The sequence below is a fragment of the Saccostrea cucullata genome, unplaced genomic scaffold (genome assembly GCF_032062105.1).
Source record: "Saccostrea cucullata isolate Sc308-1 unplaced genomic scaffold, CSIRO_AGI_Scuc_v1 ctg2064, whole genome shotgun sequence".
Classification (NCBI taxonomy): Eukaryota; Metazoa; Mollusca; class Bivalvia; order Ostreida; family Ostreidae; genus Saccostrea; species Saccostrea cuccullata.
In genome coordinates this window covers 23370-40429 of record NW_026921091.1, presented here as the reverse complement: position 1 = coordinate 40429, position 17060 = coordinate 23370, and the positions used below count along the sequence as shown (strand labels likewise).

The following is a 17060-nucleotide window of genomic DNA, read 5'->3' as shown; positions in this document are numbered from 1 at the left end:
ATAGGATTTGTGACTTCATTGCCACGGTGGCTCGTGTCTATATTGTATGTAATTTGGATCATTTTGGAAGAATTTTTTGATCTGGTTTATCACTATACACAGCTATAAAGGAGAACATTGTATCTGACTCTGGCTTTTTCCTGCCATGAAGGAATATCCTAATAAGGGCAGTGAGGGATTTTTATTATAAGGAAGTTGTGAAGGAGTGCTTTCATTGACAAGCAACGGAACTCTTTGCATTTAACTAATAAGAAAATTCAGACTTCTTTTTGAATATATTATACAAGTTCCATAACAGTATGGCTTGTGTAATGATTTTTGCAACAGTTACCCCAAGTTTGGAGTTCTGTGAAATTGACTGGTTCTCCTTGTCAATGAGACCAGTTTACCTGATAGCTGATTGGCTCAATATGTCCACCATCAGCCAGTGTATAAGCTCCTATCAAAGGAACTTAAAGCAAGGTAATATATATTTAGCCAAGAAATTTTCCAGATTATTTTTTACCCATCTGTATGATTAAATATTGTAATACACAGATTCATGTGTTCGGGTGTACCTTAAAATCCTTAAATCACTGTTTGACATTAAAGACTTTATGCTAGTTTTGTGAATGGTATTTGAAGTATGTAACTTTATCATTAAAATTCTCAGTGAGAAAGTCATATATAGTGATAATATTCTTTTGTGAAGTTCTAGATTTAATGTATGAATTATTCTATATTTTAATCTTCATTTTAAACATTGTACCAGGAATTCAAAAGTTTTTGGTTGGATAGAGTGAAATCAATAAAATATCTTTCAATTTTGGATGTTGAATGTATTGTAATGAAAAAAAAAATCTTAGTTTACTTAGGAAACTTAGTTTTTGCAACAAGGAGGGGTTTAAGACTTATATTATTAAGGTTTAGCACAACTCTGCAGGAGAGATTAACTTTTTTCCGGACTTGTCCATTAACAAGTCCAAGATATTTACTTGTCCAATTATAAATTCAACTTCACGTGTCCGAAAAAATTTCATTGAATATCTTATTCTGTCAATTGAAAACTATTACTTAGATGAAAAAAAATTAAACGTGCTTTATTTATTAGTCTTGTTATTGATAAAAAAGACAAACACATATGAAACAAAATTTTATCTATATAGACTACCTGACCTGACAACAACATAAATGTTTGCAAGTGAATCTGTAATTCAATCAGATATATTCCAAACCGGCAAACGCCGTAAGATCCACGCCATGCAATAGTATGGATGCAATAAGTGAACATTGATCCCGATCAAGTGTGAACTTCAACTTACATAGCAATTGATATCGGGATCGAAATTAGGGTTTATGTACTGTTTCCGTTTGTATTCGATAAACTTTTCAATTAAATCAATAGTTGTTTTTTATTATTATTCAAAGACTTCTTTGCATGAAAAATCACTTGTCCAATCGGACAAGTGCCCAGCAATATTCACTTGCCCGTAATTGTTTTTCATTGGTACCGGAGAGAGAGAGAGTTAATGTCGAACTCTGATAAGAGAGATAACTGTTTATGGGATAATTAAATCTCTTATATTTTTGGCAATTATAAATTTTCAAGTTTAAGTGTCTGACAAATTTAGCCATGCAAGTAATGCTGCAATTTACATAACTTATTAAAAATGTTGTTTCTTTTGAAAAATCAGAAGCAAATGGATTAAAACATGAAAATTTTACAGTTGATTTAATTTTTTGATTTTTTTTTTGTCAATGCCAGACCCAATCACCATCAAAGTTTAGAGTTTTATTCATTTGTCAATGAGCTGTATAGAATTTATTAATAATATTAATAACAAACTGGGTGATGATGTATTGTGGCTGGCTAGCATCAGATTCACAGCTCTATATTGACTTAAACACAACGTGGGGAATCTGCTTCATGTAGAAGCTTTTAATTTGATACAATTTCATCTCTCTCTGTAGAATCAGAGACAGGTTTTGTACAGTGAACTTGACAAATGAAAATTCATAACGGTACATTGTTAAATATTATTTACGAGAGAGAGAGAGATCAACTTGACAAAAATATACTGTGATCATGCAGTGATCGATATTGATATAGAAGTATTCCTTGTCAATTAAGTTGAGAAATCTGTTGTATCATTTCAGATGTGTATGGTGATGCTCGCTATATAGACAAAACCAGACGTACAGACACACCAGAGAAAAGACAGACAGACAGGGCGGGCGCTAACGAGACAACGCCGAGATGGCCATGCTGTCGCTGAAGATCAGCGTGGTGGGGAACAATGTCGTCAAGACGATGCAGTTCGAGCCGTCCACCCAGGTGTACGACGCCTGTAAGATCATTCCATTAAGGTTAGACCGGGCAAATTCAGAATAGAGACCAATCACACATCGTAAGGAATATAGGGCACAGAGTTGTGTTTGTTTACAAGAGACCAATCCCGGAAATCGTAAGTATCATAGAGACCAATCCCGGAAATCGTAAGTATCATAGAGACAATCCCGGGAATCGCATGTAAAGCTAAAGATGTAAAATCATCAGGGACCGCATCATATGGCCCCGTGTCTGAGATTTTTTTTACACTACATCACTGTATCAGTGTTCCCTCAGCAGGAGCCAAAATATTTTTTAACTCGTGGGATAAAAATAGCTCTGAGCAGGTGTCTGCTTCTGGTATCCCACCACCAAGATTGGAATCAGCTGTGTGTTTGTTTGAATGGGGGTTCACTGTGTATATAAAAAGCTTCTAATGTAGCAGGAAATGCTGATTAAGCATTTACGGGGAGAGGTTATGTCTGCCGATGGATTGATGACGGAATTAACGCGTTATATTTATAAATTTACCAACAGATGAGACATGTAAGAAATATCGATTTCAGGGACATTTAGTACATTTTGAAGAGGATCAGAATATCTTACAATATTTGTCCAATGATTTTTTGTTCTCTAAAGAAGGAAATGCATTACATAAAATAATTCCCTCTCAAATTAAGCCCTTTTATTCAATGCTCTCTGAATATGATAAATTAATGACACTTTATGTAATTTTTCCTGTTAATGATCTATTTATATAGTGGTATAGAGAGGGGCACCTGTTCTATCATAATCCTCCCACGATCTGATTGACAGGAAATCAACACCAAGAGATTTAAAACTCCATTCACAAAAATATCTCCCAAAGCCTCTATCTAAACAGGCATGCTGGTAGGCACTGGGTACTGCACACAGAGTCTGTTCAATAGAAATAGATTCAGATTTAGTTTGAAAAATAAATTAAGATGGAGCTTAAAATGATTTTTGTGGGATACATATTTATTAAATTTAGAAGGGGATGTAACATTTTGAGAAGGGGACCCAATGTATTGTGTGTGAAGGAGGGAAGTGATATAGACCTTTGGTGGGGAACCAAGTCTTGCCTCCGTGTATCACTGTGTTGTTTACAGTTTAGTGACGTGAGCATTGCCTCTCTGTAACATTGTGTTGTGTTTAGTGACATCAACAGGATGAAGGTGAGTCACTGTGGGAAGGAATGTAGATCTTCCAATCTGTTGATAGACTCGATTTGTTGACTTCTGTTTTGAATATCATTTTTCTCTGCTTTACCATGTTTTGGGGGGATCTTCTGTTTTTCACTTCCATAAATAAATGATTATTTAATAACGTATGAGAAATATTGACAGAATAGAAATGCATGTTGGAATTTGATGTTCCTTATGATAAGTCATTAAACTTAAATTATGTGTTAAAGTACCTTCTCTATCTATGCTTATTTCAAACCTCAATAATTAACCTAACAATTGATCAATCTACCATCATGCACAATATGGGTAATAAGTTAGACTTAAATTATAAGATTAGATACAATAAAGGTCCTCATTGAAACACAGATTTGTCATTTAATATTAGTCAGTCAACGTTCCCATGCTTGCATGCTCGGAAACCACCATGCTGTAAGATATTTGATCTGATGTTCTGTTGTATGGGGATGGGGGAATCTGCATTCTCTTCCATATTGATTGCATGGTCTCGCGGGAAACCAGAAATTGTCATGATTTAAATTTACACAATAAAATGGCATTGACGACTGACATCTGGTATTGTTAAACAAAGACCGCGTAATATATTGTAATTTACCAGAATCTGGCTCAGACATGCGTTTTATTTCATGCAAAGCTGATGAGGTTTAATGTAACGAGTAAGATGCACGTGTGTACAAAGATATGATATACTAGGAAAAAAGTGGAACAAAACGGGGGCTTTGTGTAGACAATTTATAATTTATAAAACAAATCCAATTTAGAGAACTCAATTTTATTATCTTGGTCCTGCAAAGTTTGTTGCTGTCAGATAACAAGATTTTACTTAATTGCAATTAAATAAAATTCTTAAAATTATTTTAATACACACTATAATTGTATCAAAAGGAAAAATCTCCACAATCCCCCCTTTTTTTTTGAGCAGAAAGATCATTGAACAAAAATATCATGAACACATTGGAATCATTGATGTTGATAAGACTGTAAACATTTTATCTTTGGAAGCACAAGACTGTGGACTTTTTCTTGTTGAATGGCTGTATCATCTTCTCTATGTCTTTTGTAGCACAAGATTATGGACTCTTCCTGGCTGACGAAGATCCCAAAAAAGGGGTGTGGCTAGAAGCAGGGAGAACTCTGGACTACTATCTCCTTAGGAATGGGGTAAGTGACCCATTGGGAATGTATTAAAAATTCCATCATTTTGAAAAAATGAAACTCAAGCTATGGTAAATAAAAATGGTGTTGTTTTATTTGTTTATTCACTTTGTTAAAAAATTATGGGACTTGTTGCACAGAAATATTTTTTTTGATTCTATTAATTTGTTTTAAAGAAATTAATAATAAATATAAAAAAAAACTTAAAAATTTAACTTATAATCTTTATAAAATTTGTTTGCATATAATTTCACTGTTATATGACAAGATCTATAAGAGAGAGTGAAGGCAGAGTTGTGTAGTTTTAAAACAACCCTTGAATCTTCATCATAAGGAAATTTCAATATGCTTTTTTGTTAGGATTAGGGATATGTCGTATTTCACGTGCAAATTACATGATGTGATATTTATGAACCATTATGTGAGCAGTCTATTTATAATGCAGATTCTAATTGTTGGTTAGTCAGGAAGAAAACAGTTTTAATTCATAATTATTTATGAATGGAAATCTTCCATTCAATAAGGAAGAGACAGTCAGAATTCAATTTAAATAAGCTGTTCTATTGGAAAATTTTAAATTGTTTATTCAGTTTGTTAAAAAATTATGGATTGCACAATTTTTATTAAATTAATTGTTTTAAAGAAATTAATAATAAATATAAAAAAAAAACTTAAAAATTTAACTTATAATCTTTATAAAATTTGTTTGCATATAATTTCACTGTTATATGACAAGATCTATAAGAGAGAGTAAAAGCAGAGTTGCTGTAGTTTTAAAACAACCCTTGAATTTCATCAAAATTTCAATATGCTTTTTTAAATTTAAAATTTATGTAGGATTTATTTCACATGCAAATTACAATGAGAATTTTACAACCATTATGTGAGCAACCTATTTATAATGCAGATTCTAAAACTGTTGGTTAGTCAGGAAGAAAACAGTTTTAATTCATAATTATTTATGAATGGAAATGTTTCATTCAATAAGGAAGACAGAGGGAATGCAATTTAAATAAGCTATTCTATTGGAAAATTTTAAATTGTTGAAGGAGTGCTTTTAAGGAAGTCATTAAAGATTGCAAATTTGTATTAAATTCAAGGAATTCAAGATATTGTTAGATAAAATCTACTTTAACTGCTTATAATAAGAAGTTTTGTTTTATAATTCTCTCAGTGAGGCTATAATCTTGATTTAGAAATAAATTCATGAAGTTCCAAATAAGGGGAAAATAATGAACAAATTTGCAGAAAAATTGCCAGTGAGCAATAAGGTTTTAAATATTTTAAATTTATTGTAGGATTTATTGGAGTACAAAAAGAAAATGAGAATTTTACAAATCAAAACCTTATGTACCAAAATGGGTAAATATCAGATATCAATACATGTATGTACCAAAATGGGTAAATTAATATCCGAATATCGCTCATGCAAATATGTATCAAATGATACCAAATATGAATTATTTTCAAAATAGCCATTTAACATAATGGGGGTACAGCAACATATTTAATAAAATGTCAGAAACACTATACATCTGATTGTTCAGTTTTTAATTGTCATTACCACATCAGTGTGTGTATTAAAATGGGTAAATCACTCAATGAAACATATTTACCGTGCATTTTGATACCATACAAACAAACACTCAAGTAATTCTAGTGATGCCTGTTTGTAAAATTGATTGGAAGAATATTTCCAATAATGATATGTAACCTAATTTTCAGGCATTTCTAACCATGAGGAATACTCGCTGGTCCGCGAGATGACGGACGACGAGAAAGAGAAGACGCTGACACTACGACGAGATAAATCCATCGCCAAGGACCAGAAAAAACTAGAAGAGATGAGGAAGAAACTACACACAGACGACGAATGTAGGTCAATCTATAGCTATACACAGACGACGAATGTAGGTCAATCTATTTATAGCTACACACAGACGACGAATGTAGGTCAAACTAATTATAGCTACACAAAGACGACAAATGTAGGTCAAACTAATTATAGCTACACAAAGACGACAAATGTAGGTCAATCTATTTATAGCTACACAGAGGATGAATGTAGTCAACCTATTTATAGTTACTCATAGACGATGAATGTAGGTCAAGCTGTTTATAGCTACACATAGACAACGCATGTAGGTCAAGCTATTAATAACTACACTCAGACAATGAATGTAGGTCAAGCTAAATATAGTTCATGCTATTTATAGCTACAAAGTCAATGAATGGGGGTCAAGCTTTTTATAACCATACGCAGATAACCAATATAGGTCAACTTTAGCTACTCACAGTCTATGAATGTAGGTCAGTATTTTTAGGTATTAAAAAAAGGAATATAGCTAAAGCTATGTATAGTTATACACAGACAACAAATGTAGGTTGATCTATTTTTAGCTTCACACAGACAACAAATGTAAATCACACCAGAAATTTTGCTACAGACATTTAAATGCAGGTTTTTGTAGTTGAAGAATACTGTTTTATTTGATGGCAAGGACTTGTATTAAGTGCTGACTGTGACTTTTTCAGTGGAGTGGTTGGACCATTCGAGGACACTGAGAGAGCAGGGTGTGGCTGACTCAGACACCCTTCTACTGAGGAGGAAGTTCTTCTTCTCTGACCAGAATGTGGACCAGAGAGATCCGGTACAACTCAATCTATTATATGTACAGGTAAGACACTGCAATGCTCAATCTTCTTTATGTACAGATAGGTAAGGTATACTGGTCAGTTGAAATTGGTCATCTGAAACACAATGGAGCAAAAATGTAACAAAAAATCTTGAGATATATGAGGACATTTGTATGAACAAATATATCTTAAAATGTAAAAATAGAATTGTGGTTTGGATATATATGAATTTTAATGAAGACGTATTTAGTCTATTTTTTGATGCACCATTTATTTACAATATCTATAGGATACATGGATTATTTACAATATCTCTGTTATTTACAGTCACGTGATGCTATCCTGGACGGAACACACCCGGTAACTCTGGAGGAGGCCATCAGTCTGGCCGGGATCCAGGTCCACATACAGTTCGGGGACTACATAGAGAACAAACACAAACCCGGATTTCTAGAGTCAGTTATCTCCCTTTATTGTAGATTTCTAGATTCAATTATCTCCCTTTTATTCTGTCTATTAAAATTCTTGAAAAACAAATTTAGAGTAAATTTCTTGTTAAAATTATCATGAATATTCTGTTGGATGCAAGCTTACAGCAGAATTATGGTCAAGTTTTTATGGGAGTTAAAGTATGGCATTTATTTTGTTTCAGTGTAAAAGAATTTCTACCAAAAGAGTATGTCAAAACACCGAAAATTGAGAAGAGAATTTTTGCAGTAAGTATGCCATCTTTTAAATCTATGCCATCTTGGTAAAATTTATTTGATAATTTCAAGGCAACAAAGATTTAATTTTGAAATAATAATAATTAATACCACTTTTAAAAAATGTCATCAGTAATTCTAATGAATATGGTTTACTGTAAATTGATAGGAACACAAGAAATGGGTCGGTGTTCATGAATTTGAGGCCAAAGCCAAGTACACACAGAAATGTAGGGGGTTAAAGACGTACGGGATCACCTTCTTCTTAGTCAAGGTAAGTCATTACAAGTACACACAGAAATGTAGAGGGTTAAAGACGTACGGAATCACCTTCTTCTTAGTCAAGGTAAGACTTCACAGGTAAATCAAGGTAAGACAATGTCTCCACAGGTAAACTTTACAGGTAAATCAAGGTAAGACAATGTCTCCACAGGTAAACTTTACAAGTAAATCAAGGTGAGACAATGTCTCTACAGGTAAACTTTACTGGTTAATAAAGGCAAGGCACTATATTCACTGTGCTTAATGATAAAAAAAATAATCTTTGAATAAGGCTGATGGAATTTTCAGTCATCTTGCACTTTGTTGTTCCACTGAATGCCCTGGTCTTGTAATTTCAGGAGAAGATGCCCGGTAAAAATAAACTGGTTCCCCGCCTGCTTGGTATTACAAAGGAGAGTGTGGTGAGAATGGACGAAAAAACAAAAGAGGTAGGGAAAGTTCTTTAAATAGCTGGGGGATCCCCACTTTTAATGTGATTGGAGAATTTATCGTAACTGTTTTTTGTATGAATTGTGAAAGCTACAAGTAGATGTGAAAGGCTTTGTTCATAAAAGAAAGATTTGTTATAAGTAAGCAAAGATACAACTTATAAATCCATGAATTAGATAAATATTGCAATTATCTCTTTAAAAATGTGATGTATGCAAACTCTATTTCATTTTTCAGATTATGAAAACTTGGCCACTGACCACAGTCAAAAGATGGGCAGCTTCTCCTAACAGTTTTACATTGGTAAGGTCACTTCTTAGACTAAAGAATAGCCTACTTTATTATTACTGAAAAAATCAGCATAAGCTGCAGAACACATAAGGAAAAGGGAGGGGGGGTAAGCCCTGGCAGTTACCATCTTCTCTACATGTCAGTTTTTAATTCATCCAGCAAACTAAACTCTATACATGGCTCTTCTTTATAAGTGTGTTTTAGTTTACACAAGTGTGTAAGTTTGAATGTTCAATATAAGCCTATTATGTGTAGGACTTCAAAGATTATTTAGACTCGTACTACTTGGTATAATTGATACGTGTATGTATTATTTTATTTGTAATATAATACTTCTGTATTGTAGGACTTTGGGGATTACTCTGACTCGTACTACTCAGTACAGACTCAGGAAGGAGAGCAGATCTCACGACTGATCGCGGGCTACATCGACATTATACTCAAACGGGTAAGGCTCACAGCTAGTACAGTTATTTGTTTCTGATGAATTTTTAGATAAATTTTTTTTATTTATTGAGAAAAAAAAAAATGCATCGTGAACTTAAACATGAAATTTTTTAAATCATTGGAAAGAAAATAAACATGTATATGTTATTGACTTCGTCTTGTAATTCATGATTCTTCTGATGATGTATTGCTTATGTTGTTTCAATGAAATATGAACTTTTTTTGTAGGGGGTAAATAAAACAAGAAAATTAAACAAATTGAACAGAATTTCAGATAGCCTGTGCATCTACTTTTTCTTACCAACAAAGATTTGTGTATTAGAGAATAGTTGTTCAAAATTATCAATCAATAAATTAAAAGAATTTAAAAAACCAATATGCAATAAGTAAATGCATTGATGTTGATGTGAAATTCTGTCAAAGGTTTGATCTCTTTTTAAATAATTATCCTCTGCATGGCTGAACAATACAATACAAATATCTATAATTGAACAATTTCTTTCAGAAGTAGCATGTACAATGACAGGAGTTGTCTTTTCCTGACCTCCTGATTATCTCCCTTGACAAATGATGCTCTGAGAACATATCATTATCATCATAAATTTGGAATGACCTTCTGAGACATTTATCATGTTTATTATAAAACTTCATGTTACTAACAAATTGAATGATATTTAGCATGAGAGATTTCTCTTACAGAAACACAACAAAAACTTGGACTTTTCCATCATGGCTGCCTTGTATTCAGCTATCTTTATCAGCTTCTGGTTTTCACTGTTATATACAGTAAAAACTTTGTGAATGTACTGTAAACATTAAACTTTCTGTCACTTTATACTATTATAGAGTCATATTGCACATTCTTTTTCCAGTATATCAGAAGATTATGCAGCTTACTTGATCAATGAATGGAATGCTGATGGCTGATTGGTCATCTCCATGTATGACCTTTTGACCTTTACTGCTCTCTATCTTTAAGATCTACACATATACCTCTTTTTCTGAGTTATGAGCCTGAATTAAAGTTTTCATACAAACAACAGATTACTGAATGAAAAAAAAAGATATCAAAACAAAGAAATTTAATTTTTGGAAAAATTTTGGTAATGAAATTAAAAATAATTTTAAAATCACTTCTTTTCGAGGAAAATATAAAGAAAAGAAAAAGAGATTATTTATTCAAATTTAAGTATAAATGCAGTCTTTTCCTATGCATATCTTCATAAAATCAATCTTCAAATTAAATGGAGAGGAGACAAAAATAACATTGAACAAAAAAATGATAGGAAAAGAGTGCATTTACTAATTAATGAGGATGGATCTAGAATGTATATTGGCAATCTTTTGTAAATATAAAGAAAAAGGGAAATCTTTAGGGGGGGGGGGGGGGTAACCAAATTAATTGTTATTTCAAAATAAATTAGATCCACCCTCACAATTCATGCATTAATGAACTTCCTGTTTGGCTAGGATAAAGATGACCACCTTGGAATTGAAGCTGAGGACGACACGGCCATGTTTGAGGATAATGTCTCTAAGGGAAAGTAAGTGATGGGCGGGGCTAAAGTCATGTGACTTCATCTAGGTTTATTTCTTGTTTGATCCTAGAAAAAAGATAAGGATCACCTGGGAATCGAGGGGTCTGACGAAGCTCCAATGTACGAAGATAGTGTGTCGCCAGCAAAGTAAGTCATCCGTGAAATGTCGCCAGCAAAGTAAGTCATCCGTGAAATGTCGCCAGCAAAGTAAGTCATCCGTAAAGTGTGTCACCCACAAAGTAAGTCAGCGGTGAAATGTCACCGACAAAGTAATTCATTCGTGAAGTGTGTCACCACAAAGTGAGTCATCTGTAAAGTGTGTCACCACCAAAGTAAGTCAGCCGTAAAGTGTGTCGCCAGCAAAGTAAGTCAGCCGTAAAGTGTGTCACCTACAAAGTAAGTCGTGTTTCAAACACAAAGTGTGTATCAAACGTCAAATTTATCACCTGCAAGGTATGTGTATCACCCACAGAGGAAGTATTTCACCCAGAAAATACACTTAATGTGTTACTAATAGAGATAGTATGTCACAAGTTAGTCATAAAGTGTGTCTCCTACAAAGTAAATGTTTCACCAACTAAACTTATCATTAGCAAAGAGATTGTCAGCTAAGAAAGTTATTGCAGAAGTAATTGTGTATCCAGATAAATGCTTTACCTGCAATTCAATATTTACTTTTATTTCAATCAGATAAATGCTTTACCTGCAATATTCGGCCCCATTCCCAATGCAAAAAAGGTACCTTTTTTGATTTAAAATTTCCCAATTTCCATAAAAAATATTAATAAAAGTCCACGAAACTTAATCGCAAGGTGAAACTGAAATATTTTATGAAATTATATATGAAAGTCATTCTGTGTTCAGTCTCGCGCTGTATTGGTAACCAAAAATTTGACTGTCAGAGAAATCAACACTGAAATATTATATCATGACAAAGCTAATGTACTTTTAAATTGCCTACATACCCATGTTTGTTCTGTTTATGTTAAATTGATGACAAAATGCTAGAAAAGCAAAACTTGAGGAGTTTTTAAAATGAATTTTAGTTATCCAACTTTTCCAAAAATGACAATAATTTTCCCAATTTGAACGGCCCCGGCCCCAGTCCCAAAAAACGGTGTGAGAGCCCTGTCAATAATTTGATAAAATCACTCGAATCAAGGTGTAGAAATATGAAATTATATAGAAAGTTTCTGTTTCATAAAATTTGACAGAGAAAATGAGATATTATATCCTGCAGATGAATTTTGTTCCCATGGATGTTTGTGTTTGCAGGGCGACCATTATTTCGCGGATGCAGGGTAATGTGAGTCACCCAGACGTGGCGTCAGTGGCTATGCCGGGGGTGATGAGGGGCGGAGTGTCGGGGGAGACACAGATCAGTATGGGCTCCATGTCATCAGCCCAACACGGACAGGTCTCAAACGAAATGCATATGGTGCATGGCAACAGACAGGTGTGCCTACTAACTGTTCCTAGACTTATTGACAACCCCCAGTCATTGTGAATTGTAGCATTTTTATGGCTTACGTCCATATAGTTCTCGGTATCTTTACGGCAAAGAGTTCACTATGTCTTCTAGTAAACATGAGCAAGAGAAAATAGTTCTTGTCTTTTCTTCAATTCTATTCAACTTTTGTTTTGATTTACTTAAATTTTTTTTTCTCTCTCTCTCTCTCTCTTACGTTTTACTATCAAACGCTTTTAAAACATTGAATAGGTAAACTCTAGTTTCCACTCTTGTTACGAAAGTAAGTTTACTTTTTGAATTTCAAGTGACCATATATAAGCATTAATTGTGACAGACTTCACAGAAGGTCATTTTGTGAGCTCAGTGCTCACAGAACATGTATCTCTAGTTTTCAGAAAATAGTAACTTTTTTGAAGGTAGGGGTTATTGGATAATTATCACATGTATAACAGACATAACATTCTTCAACTTAAATAAATATGATAACATAAGCATAGATTAATTACCAAGTCCATGTCCAAAGGTAAGATAAAATAAGCATGACAGTGTTTAGATTGAAATGTGTGTTACTTGAATGTCAGAAAACAAGATATAAATAGCTTGAGAAAAACTAACATGACTTTGATAATATGTTACACATAACCAGTGTATCACACACATGCAGTGAAAAAAAAATCTCCAATAAGAATGACCAAGCCAGAATTAAGTAGAATTCTTAGATGCTTGTTTGATTTTCTGTTTTATTCTGACATTTTTTTTTTTTTTTTTTTTTTTTTTATTTAAGTTCATTCATTTTTAGGTTTTTGTAGTGAATGGTGATTATGAATTAGTTCTGGATGACCTTAGTTATTTGTGTTTGCACTGGATATACTCTGTCTGTCACACAATTTGACCCTATGTTACCCTCTTGTATTTCTTCAGTTTTGGTTTTTGCTTCATAAAAAAACATTTGTTTGGACGTCTCAGTATCTTACTAAAGAGCAAGAATATGATAAATCTTTGTGTTCAGCAACTGTTACAAATATTTTGTATAATTTCAAAATTCCCCTTTCCCCCAAAAAATGCTTTGATCTACTTTTATTTTCCAATTTTTAATTAAACAGTAAATAAGGCCATAATAAAAATATTCGTATAATACCCCGCCTCGATTTTTTTTATTTCAAAATTCCCCTTCTACTTTCGTTTTACGTTCCGCGAAAAAAAATGCTTTGATATATCTAAAAAGATTGGTGATGATGTGAAGTAAAAGACTTTTTCTATTTTTATTTGGGTATTGTAGATAAAATTACCAATTCAAATCTAAAATTAAAAAGTATAATAATGCAAAAAAATTCGCTAGCAATTTATTTATTGTGGCCTAATGCATGCTGAGAAGAAATCAAAATTTGATTTCATATTTAGTTTGAAACTCTTTTGCAAAATAAAACCTTGTATATGTGAGGAGGGAGCTAACTTTTTTTTCTGTATGTAGAGCCAGAACATCCAGGAGTATGGGTTGTCCCAGTCCCAGAGGGCGCTGTTAACATGTATAGAGGAGGGAATCACCTCCATACGACAAGCCGAGTCACAGATGGACAAGGGGGCAGCACTACCCAACCTCGGAAACGACGCAGTGAGTATAATATATGATCTGTATATCAACTGTAGTTAGGGGTAGCACTCCCCCAATCTCAGAAATGGTGATGTGAGTTAAATATTAAATAAATAATATATGAGCTCTTATTGAGCTGCCCATCATACAAAATAATGCTTTGAGTAAGATGGTCTGTGAAAATCTCCATATTTTATACCATTAGCCTGAAAAACAGCATGACCCCAATGTTAAACTTTACATTGCAGGCTTCTAAGAAGTGGAGACAGAACATGTTGGATTTGTCCAGACAGAAGGTCGGGGCCCAGCTGTCGGCGATGAACGCCGCCACCGCTCAGCTGGTTACCATGTCAATAGACGACGAGATTGACACCAGTCGTGTCGGGGCCGCAGTAGCTCAGATGTAAGTTAGCAGTCAGTGAAAAAATTAAGGAGGGATGACCCTCATTCAATATAATTTTTTTACCTCCTGGCAAAGAAGAGTTGATGACATCCTACCTACATACAGTATGGAATCACATGCAAATGAATAACTTAAGCTGGATTCAATAAATATTTACAGTACCAAAATCATATTTTACGAGTAAGTTTTCAGTAATAAGTTGTAAGATAATCACATGTATCAACTTTTAAGCACTCAGGCTACCTCAAAATTGTTTCAAAAGGGTCTAAGGCTATGCATATAATATATATCTTCCACTTCATCAACAGAACCTCCAACATTGATGACTTCTCCCAGGATGTGCGGATGCTGGGAGCTTTACAGGATGATGACGAGAGTAGAAACAAACTGCTGGGGGCCGCCAAACGTCTGTGTGGGGCCTTCTCTGATCTCCTGAGTGCTGCAGAACCAGGGCAGAAGGAGGTAAGTGTAATAATATTAATTCAGTTAAACTCTTCTCAGGGATTTCGTTATGTTTGAGTACACCATGCACTTGTACTCTTATTTATCTGTAAGAAAATATAACACTGTCTTATTCTGGCATAAAAATGATGAATTCAAATTAACCCCCTTAAAATTTTCACGTACATGTAAAACGTGTGTATTTTACAGAGTAAATCTAACCTAATATCGGCTGCTAAGACAGTGGGTGAGGCTTCACAGGAAGTGATGCAAGGAATCGGGGAGACGGCCGACGACATGGACAAGATGTATCAGGTACGACATTCATGTGGTGCACTGATATAATATATATACATTGTATACAGTAAAACTAGGTTATAACGAAGTCACTGGGACCTAGGAAATTATTTTGCTATATCCGTATGTTAATATATATATATATATATACCGTAAATTCACAATATCCGGGTACCATTACAGGGTACCATTATTATACTCTGTACAGGATGATACTTTCGCCCCTCCACAGTTTTAAACAATCTTGAACTGTTTGAAATTCACACAGTCACAGTTCTTTTAAAGAAATTTTACTGTCTTCTTTGAATTCACACCATCTTTATTTCATCCAATTGTGTTAAGGATGGAAGGGGAAAAAATAAAATGTGGGCAAAAATTTCCATTTTTTCAGTAGCAACAAAATTTAGTGAAGAACTTGAAATGGTAAATTCTTCGTTGAAAACTTCTGGATAGTTATTGTTCAGGATCTGTTGGATTGATTTCTCCCTTTATGATCATTTTTTGTTTTCATACACTTTCAGGAAACCTTGCTTGCCCTGGCTAAGGCAGTGGCTAACGCTACAGCCCAGCTTGTCCTGAAAGCCAAGAATGTCGCCAGCACAACAGAAGACCAGGGGCTTCAGAACAAAGTTATCAGCTCAGCTACAAGCTGTGCTCTGGCTACCTCCCAGCTTGTAGCTTGTACTAAGGTAAGATGTTCTGTATATTACAAGCTGTAAATTTCAAATGTATGAATTTTGGAATTTGTTAGCAAGTTTTATGTAAAAGAAGGAAAAAAGAACACAAAAAAGTATTAAAAATAAAGCATAAAAATACAGAAAACATTTGGAAAATATATTCAATACAGTGTAAAACTATAATACAGTTATAAGAGGAGTTGCTTCATTAAACATTTTTAAAGTTCAATGCTGATAGACCATTTCTTTCATTTGATTGGTTAATATTTCACTGATGCTGTCATTTGATTGGTTAATATTTGGCTAATTCTGTTATTTTATTGGTTGATTTATCAGGTGGTTGCCCCCACTATAAGCAGCCCTGCCTGTCAGGAGCAGTTGATAGAGGCGGCTAAGGGCGTGGCCCACTCTGTGGAGGGTATCGTAGAGGCTGCCCAGCAGTCATGTCGGGATGATAAACTCCTGGCGGACCTCGGAGGGGCCGCTACGGCAGTGACCCAGGCCCTGAATGACCTACTACAGCACATCAAGAAAGGGGCAGGACCCACCACTGTAAGTCAGGCAGAATCAAGAGTAGGTGTGAAAGGAAAATATCAAAGATGTTAATACAATTTTGAGCACTTTTATAGACAAACACAATTCAAAGCATCCAGCTCTATATTAATTTATGTGAAATTTAAAAAAAAAAAAAAAAAATTTAAATGCTTGCTCATTTATGTGAATTAAAAAAAAAAAATTTCATTTATTATTGAAATAAAAATTTAAGACTGAGGTCTTGGAAGCATTGAATTCAGTAGATGCTTGTATTTTAAGTGGGTGTTTGTACTTTTGCAGGCAGGGGAAGGTCATGAGGATGCAGTGGACACGATACTGACCGTGACTGACCGACTGTTCAGTAGTGTAGGGGACGCTCATGAGATGGTCAGGCAGGCCAGGCACCTGGCTCAGGTAAGCACTAAATTGTAATAGTATTCAACAGACAAAAAACATAGACAACAAATGGCAATAATATTTAATGCATTTAAAATAGTAGACAACTGGCCCAGCTAACAAATATCTATAGTATTCAACTCACACAAAAATTGTGTATTCCTATAACCCAGCAGTGTAACTGATCTATGTATGCTTTCAGGCCACGTCGTCGTTGGTCGGGGCCATTAGGA

General features: G+C 34.1%; 1 protein-coding gene across 2 annotated transcripts in view; it reads left to right on the top strand.

The window, feature by feature from the left end:
* Nucleotides 1-17060, top strand: part of LOC134259152 (talin-1-like) — a 60454-nt gene that overhangs the window by 20355 nt on the left and 23039 nt on the right. For both annotated transcript variants that reach the window (XM_062741752.1, XM_062741753.1), the window contains exons 3-23: nucleotides 2137-2346; nucleotides 2450-2475; nucleotides 4598-4695; nucleotides 5988-6090; nucleotides 6415-6564; nucleotides 7225-7367; nucleotides 7654-7781; nucleotides 7979-8042; nucleotides 8200-8304; nucleotides 8651-8740; nucleotides 8979-9044; nucleotides 9379-9480; nucleotides 11088-11164; nucleotides 12293-12473; nucleotides 13960-14100; nucleotides 14328-14482; nucleotides 14791-14944; nucleotides 15134-15238; nucleotides 15742-15909; nucleotides 16234-16449; nucleotides 16732-16845. In XM_062741752.1, coding sequence (XP_062597736.1) covers nucleotides 2237-2346; nucleotides 2450-2475; nucleotides 4598-4695; nucleotides 5988-6090; nucleotides 6415-6564; nucleotides 7225-7367; nucleotides 7654-7781; nucleotides 7979-8042; nucleotides 8200-8304; nucleotides 8651-8740; nucleotides 8979-9044; nucleotides 9379-9480; nucleotides 11088-11164; nucleotides 12293-12473; nucleotides 13960-14100; nucleotides 14328-14482; nucleotides 14791-14944; nucleotides 15134-15238; nucleotides 15742-15909; nucleotides 16234-16449; nucleotides 16732-16845 — 2496 coding nt within the window. In that variant the 5' untranslated portion in view covers nucleotides 2137-2236. The remainder of the gene's footprint in view (nucleotides 1-2136; nucleotides 2347-2449; nucleotides 2476-4597; nucleotides 4696-5987; nucleotides 6091-6414; nucleotides 6565-7224; nucleotides 7368-7653; nucleotides 7782-7978; nucleotides 8043-8199; nucleotides 8305-8650; nucleotides 8741-8978; nucleotides 9045-9378; nucleotides 9481-11087; nucleotides 11165-12292; nucleotides 12474-13959; nucleotides 14101-14327; nucleotides 14483-14790; nucleotides 14945-15133; nucleotides 15239-15741; nucleotides 15910-16233; nucleotides 16450-16731; nucleotides 16846-17060) is intronic.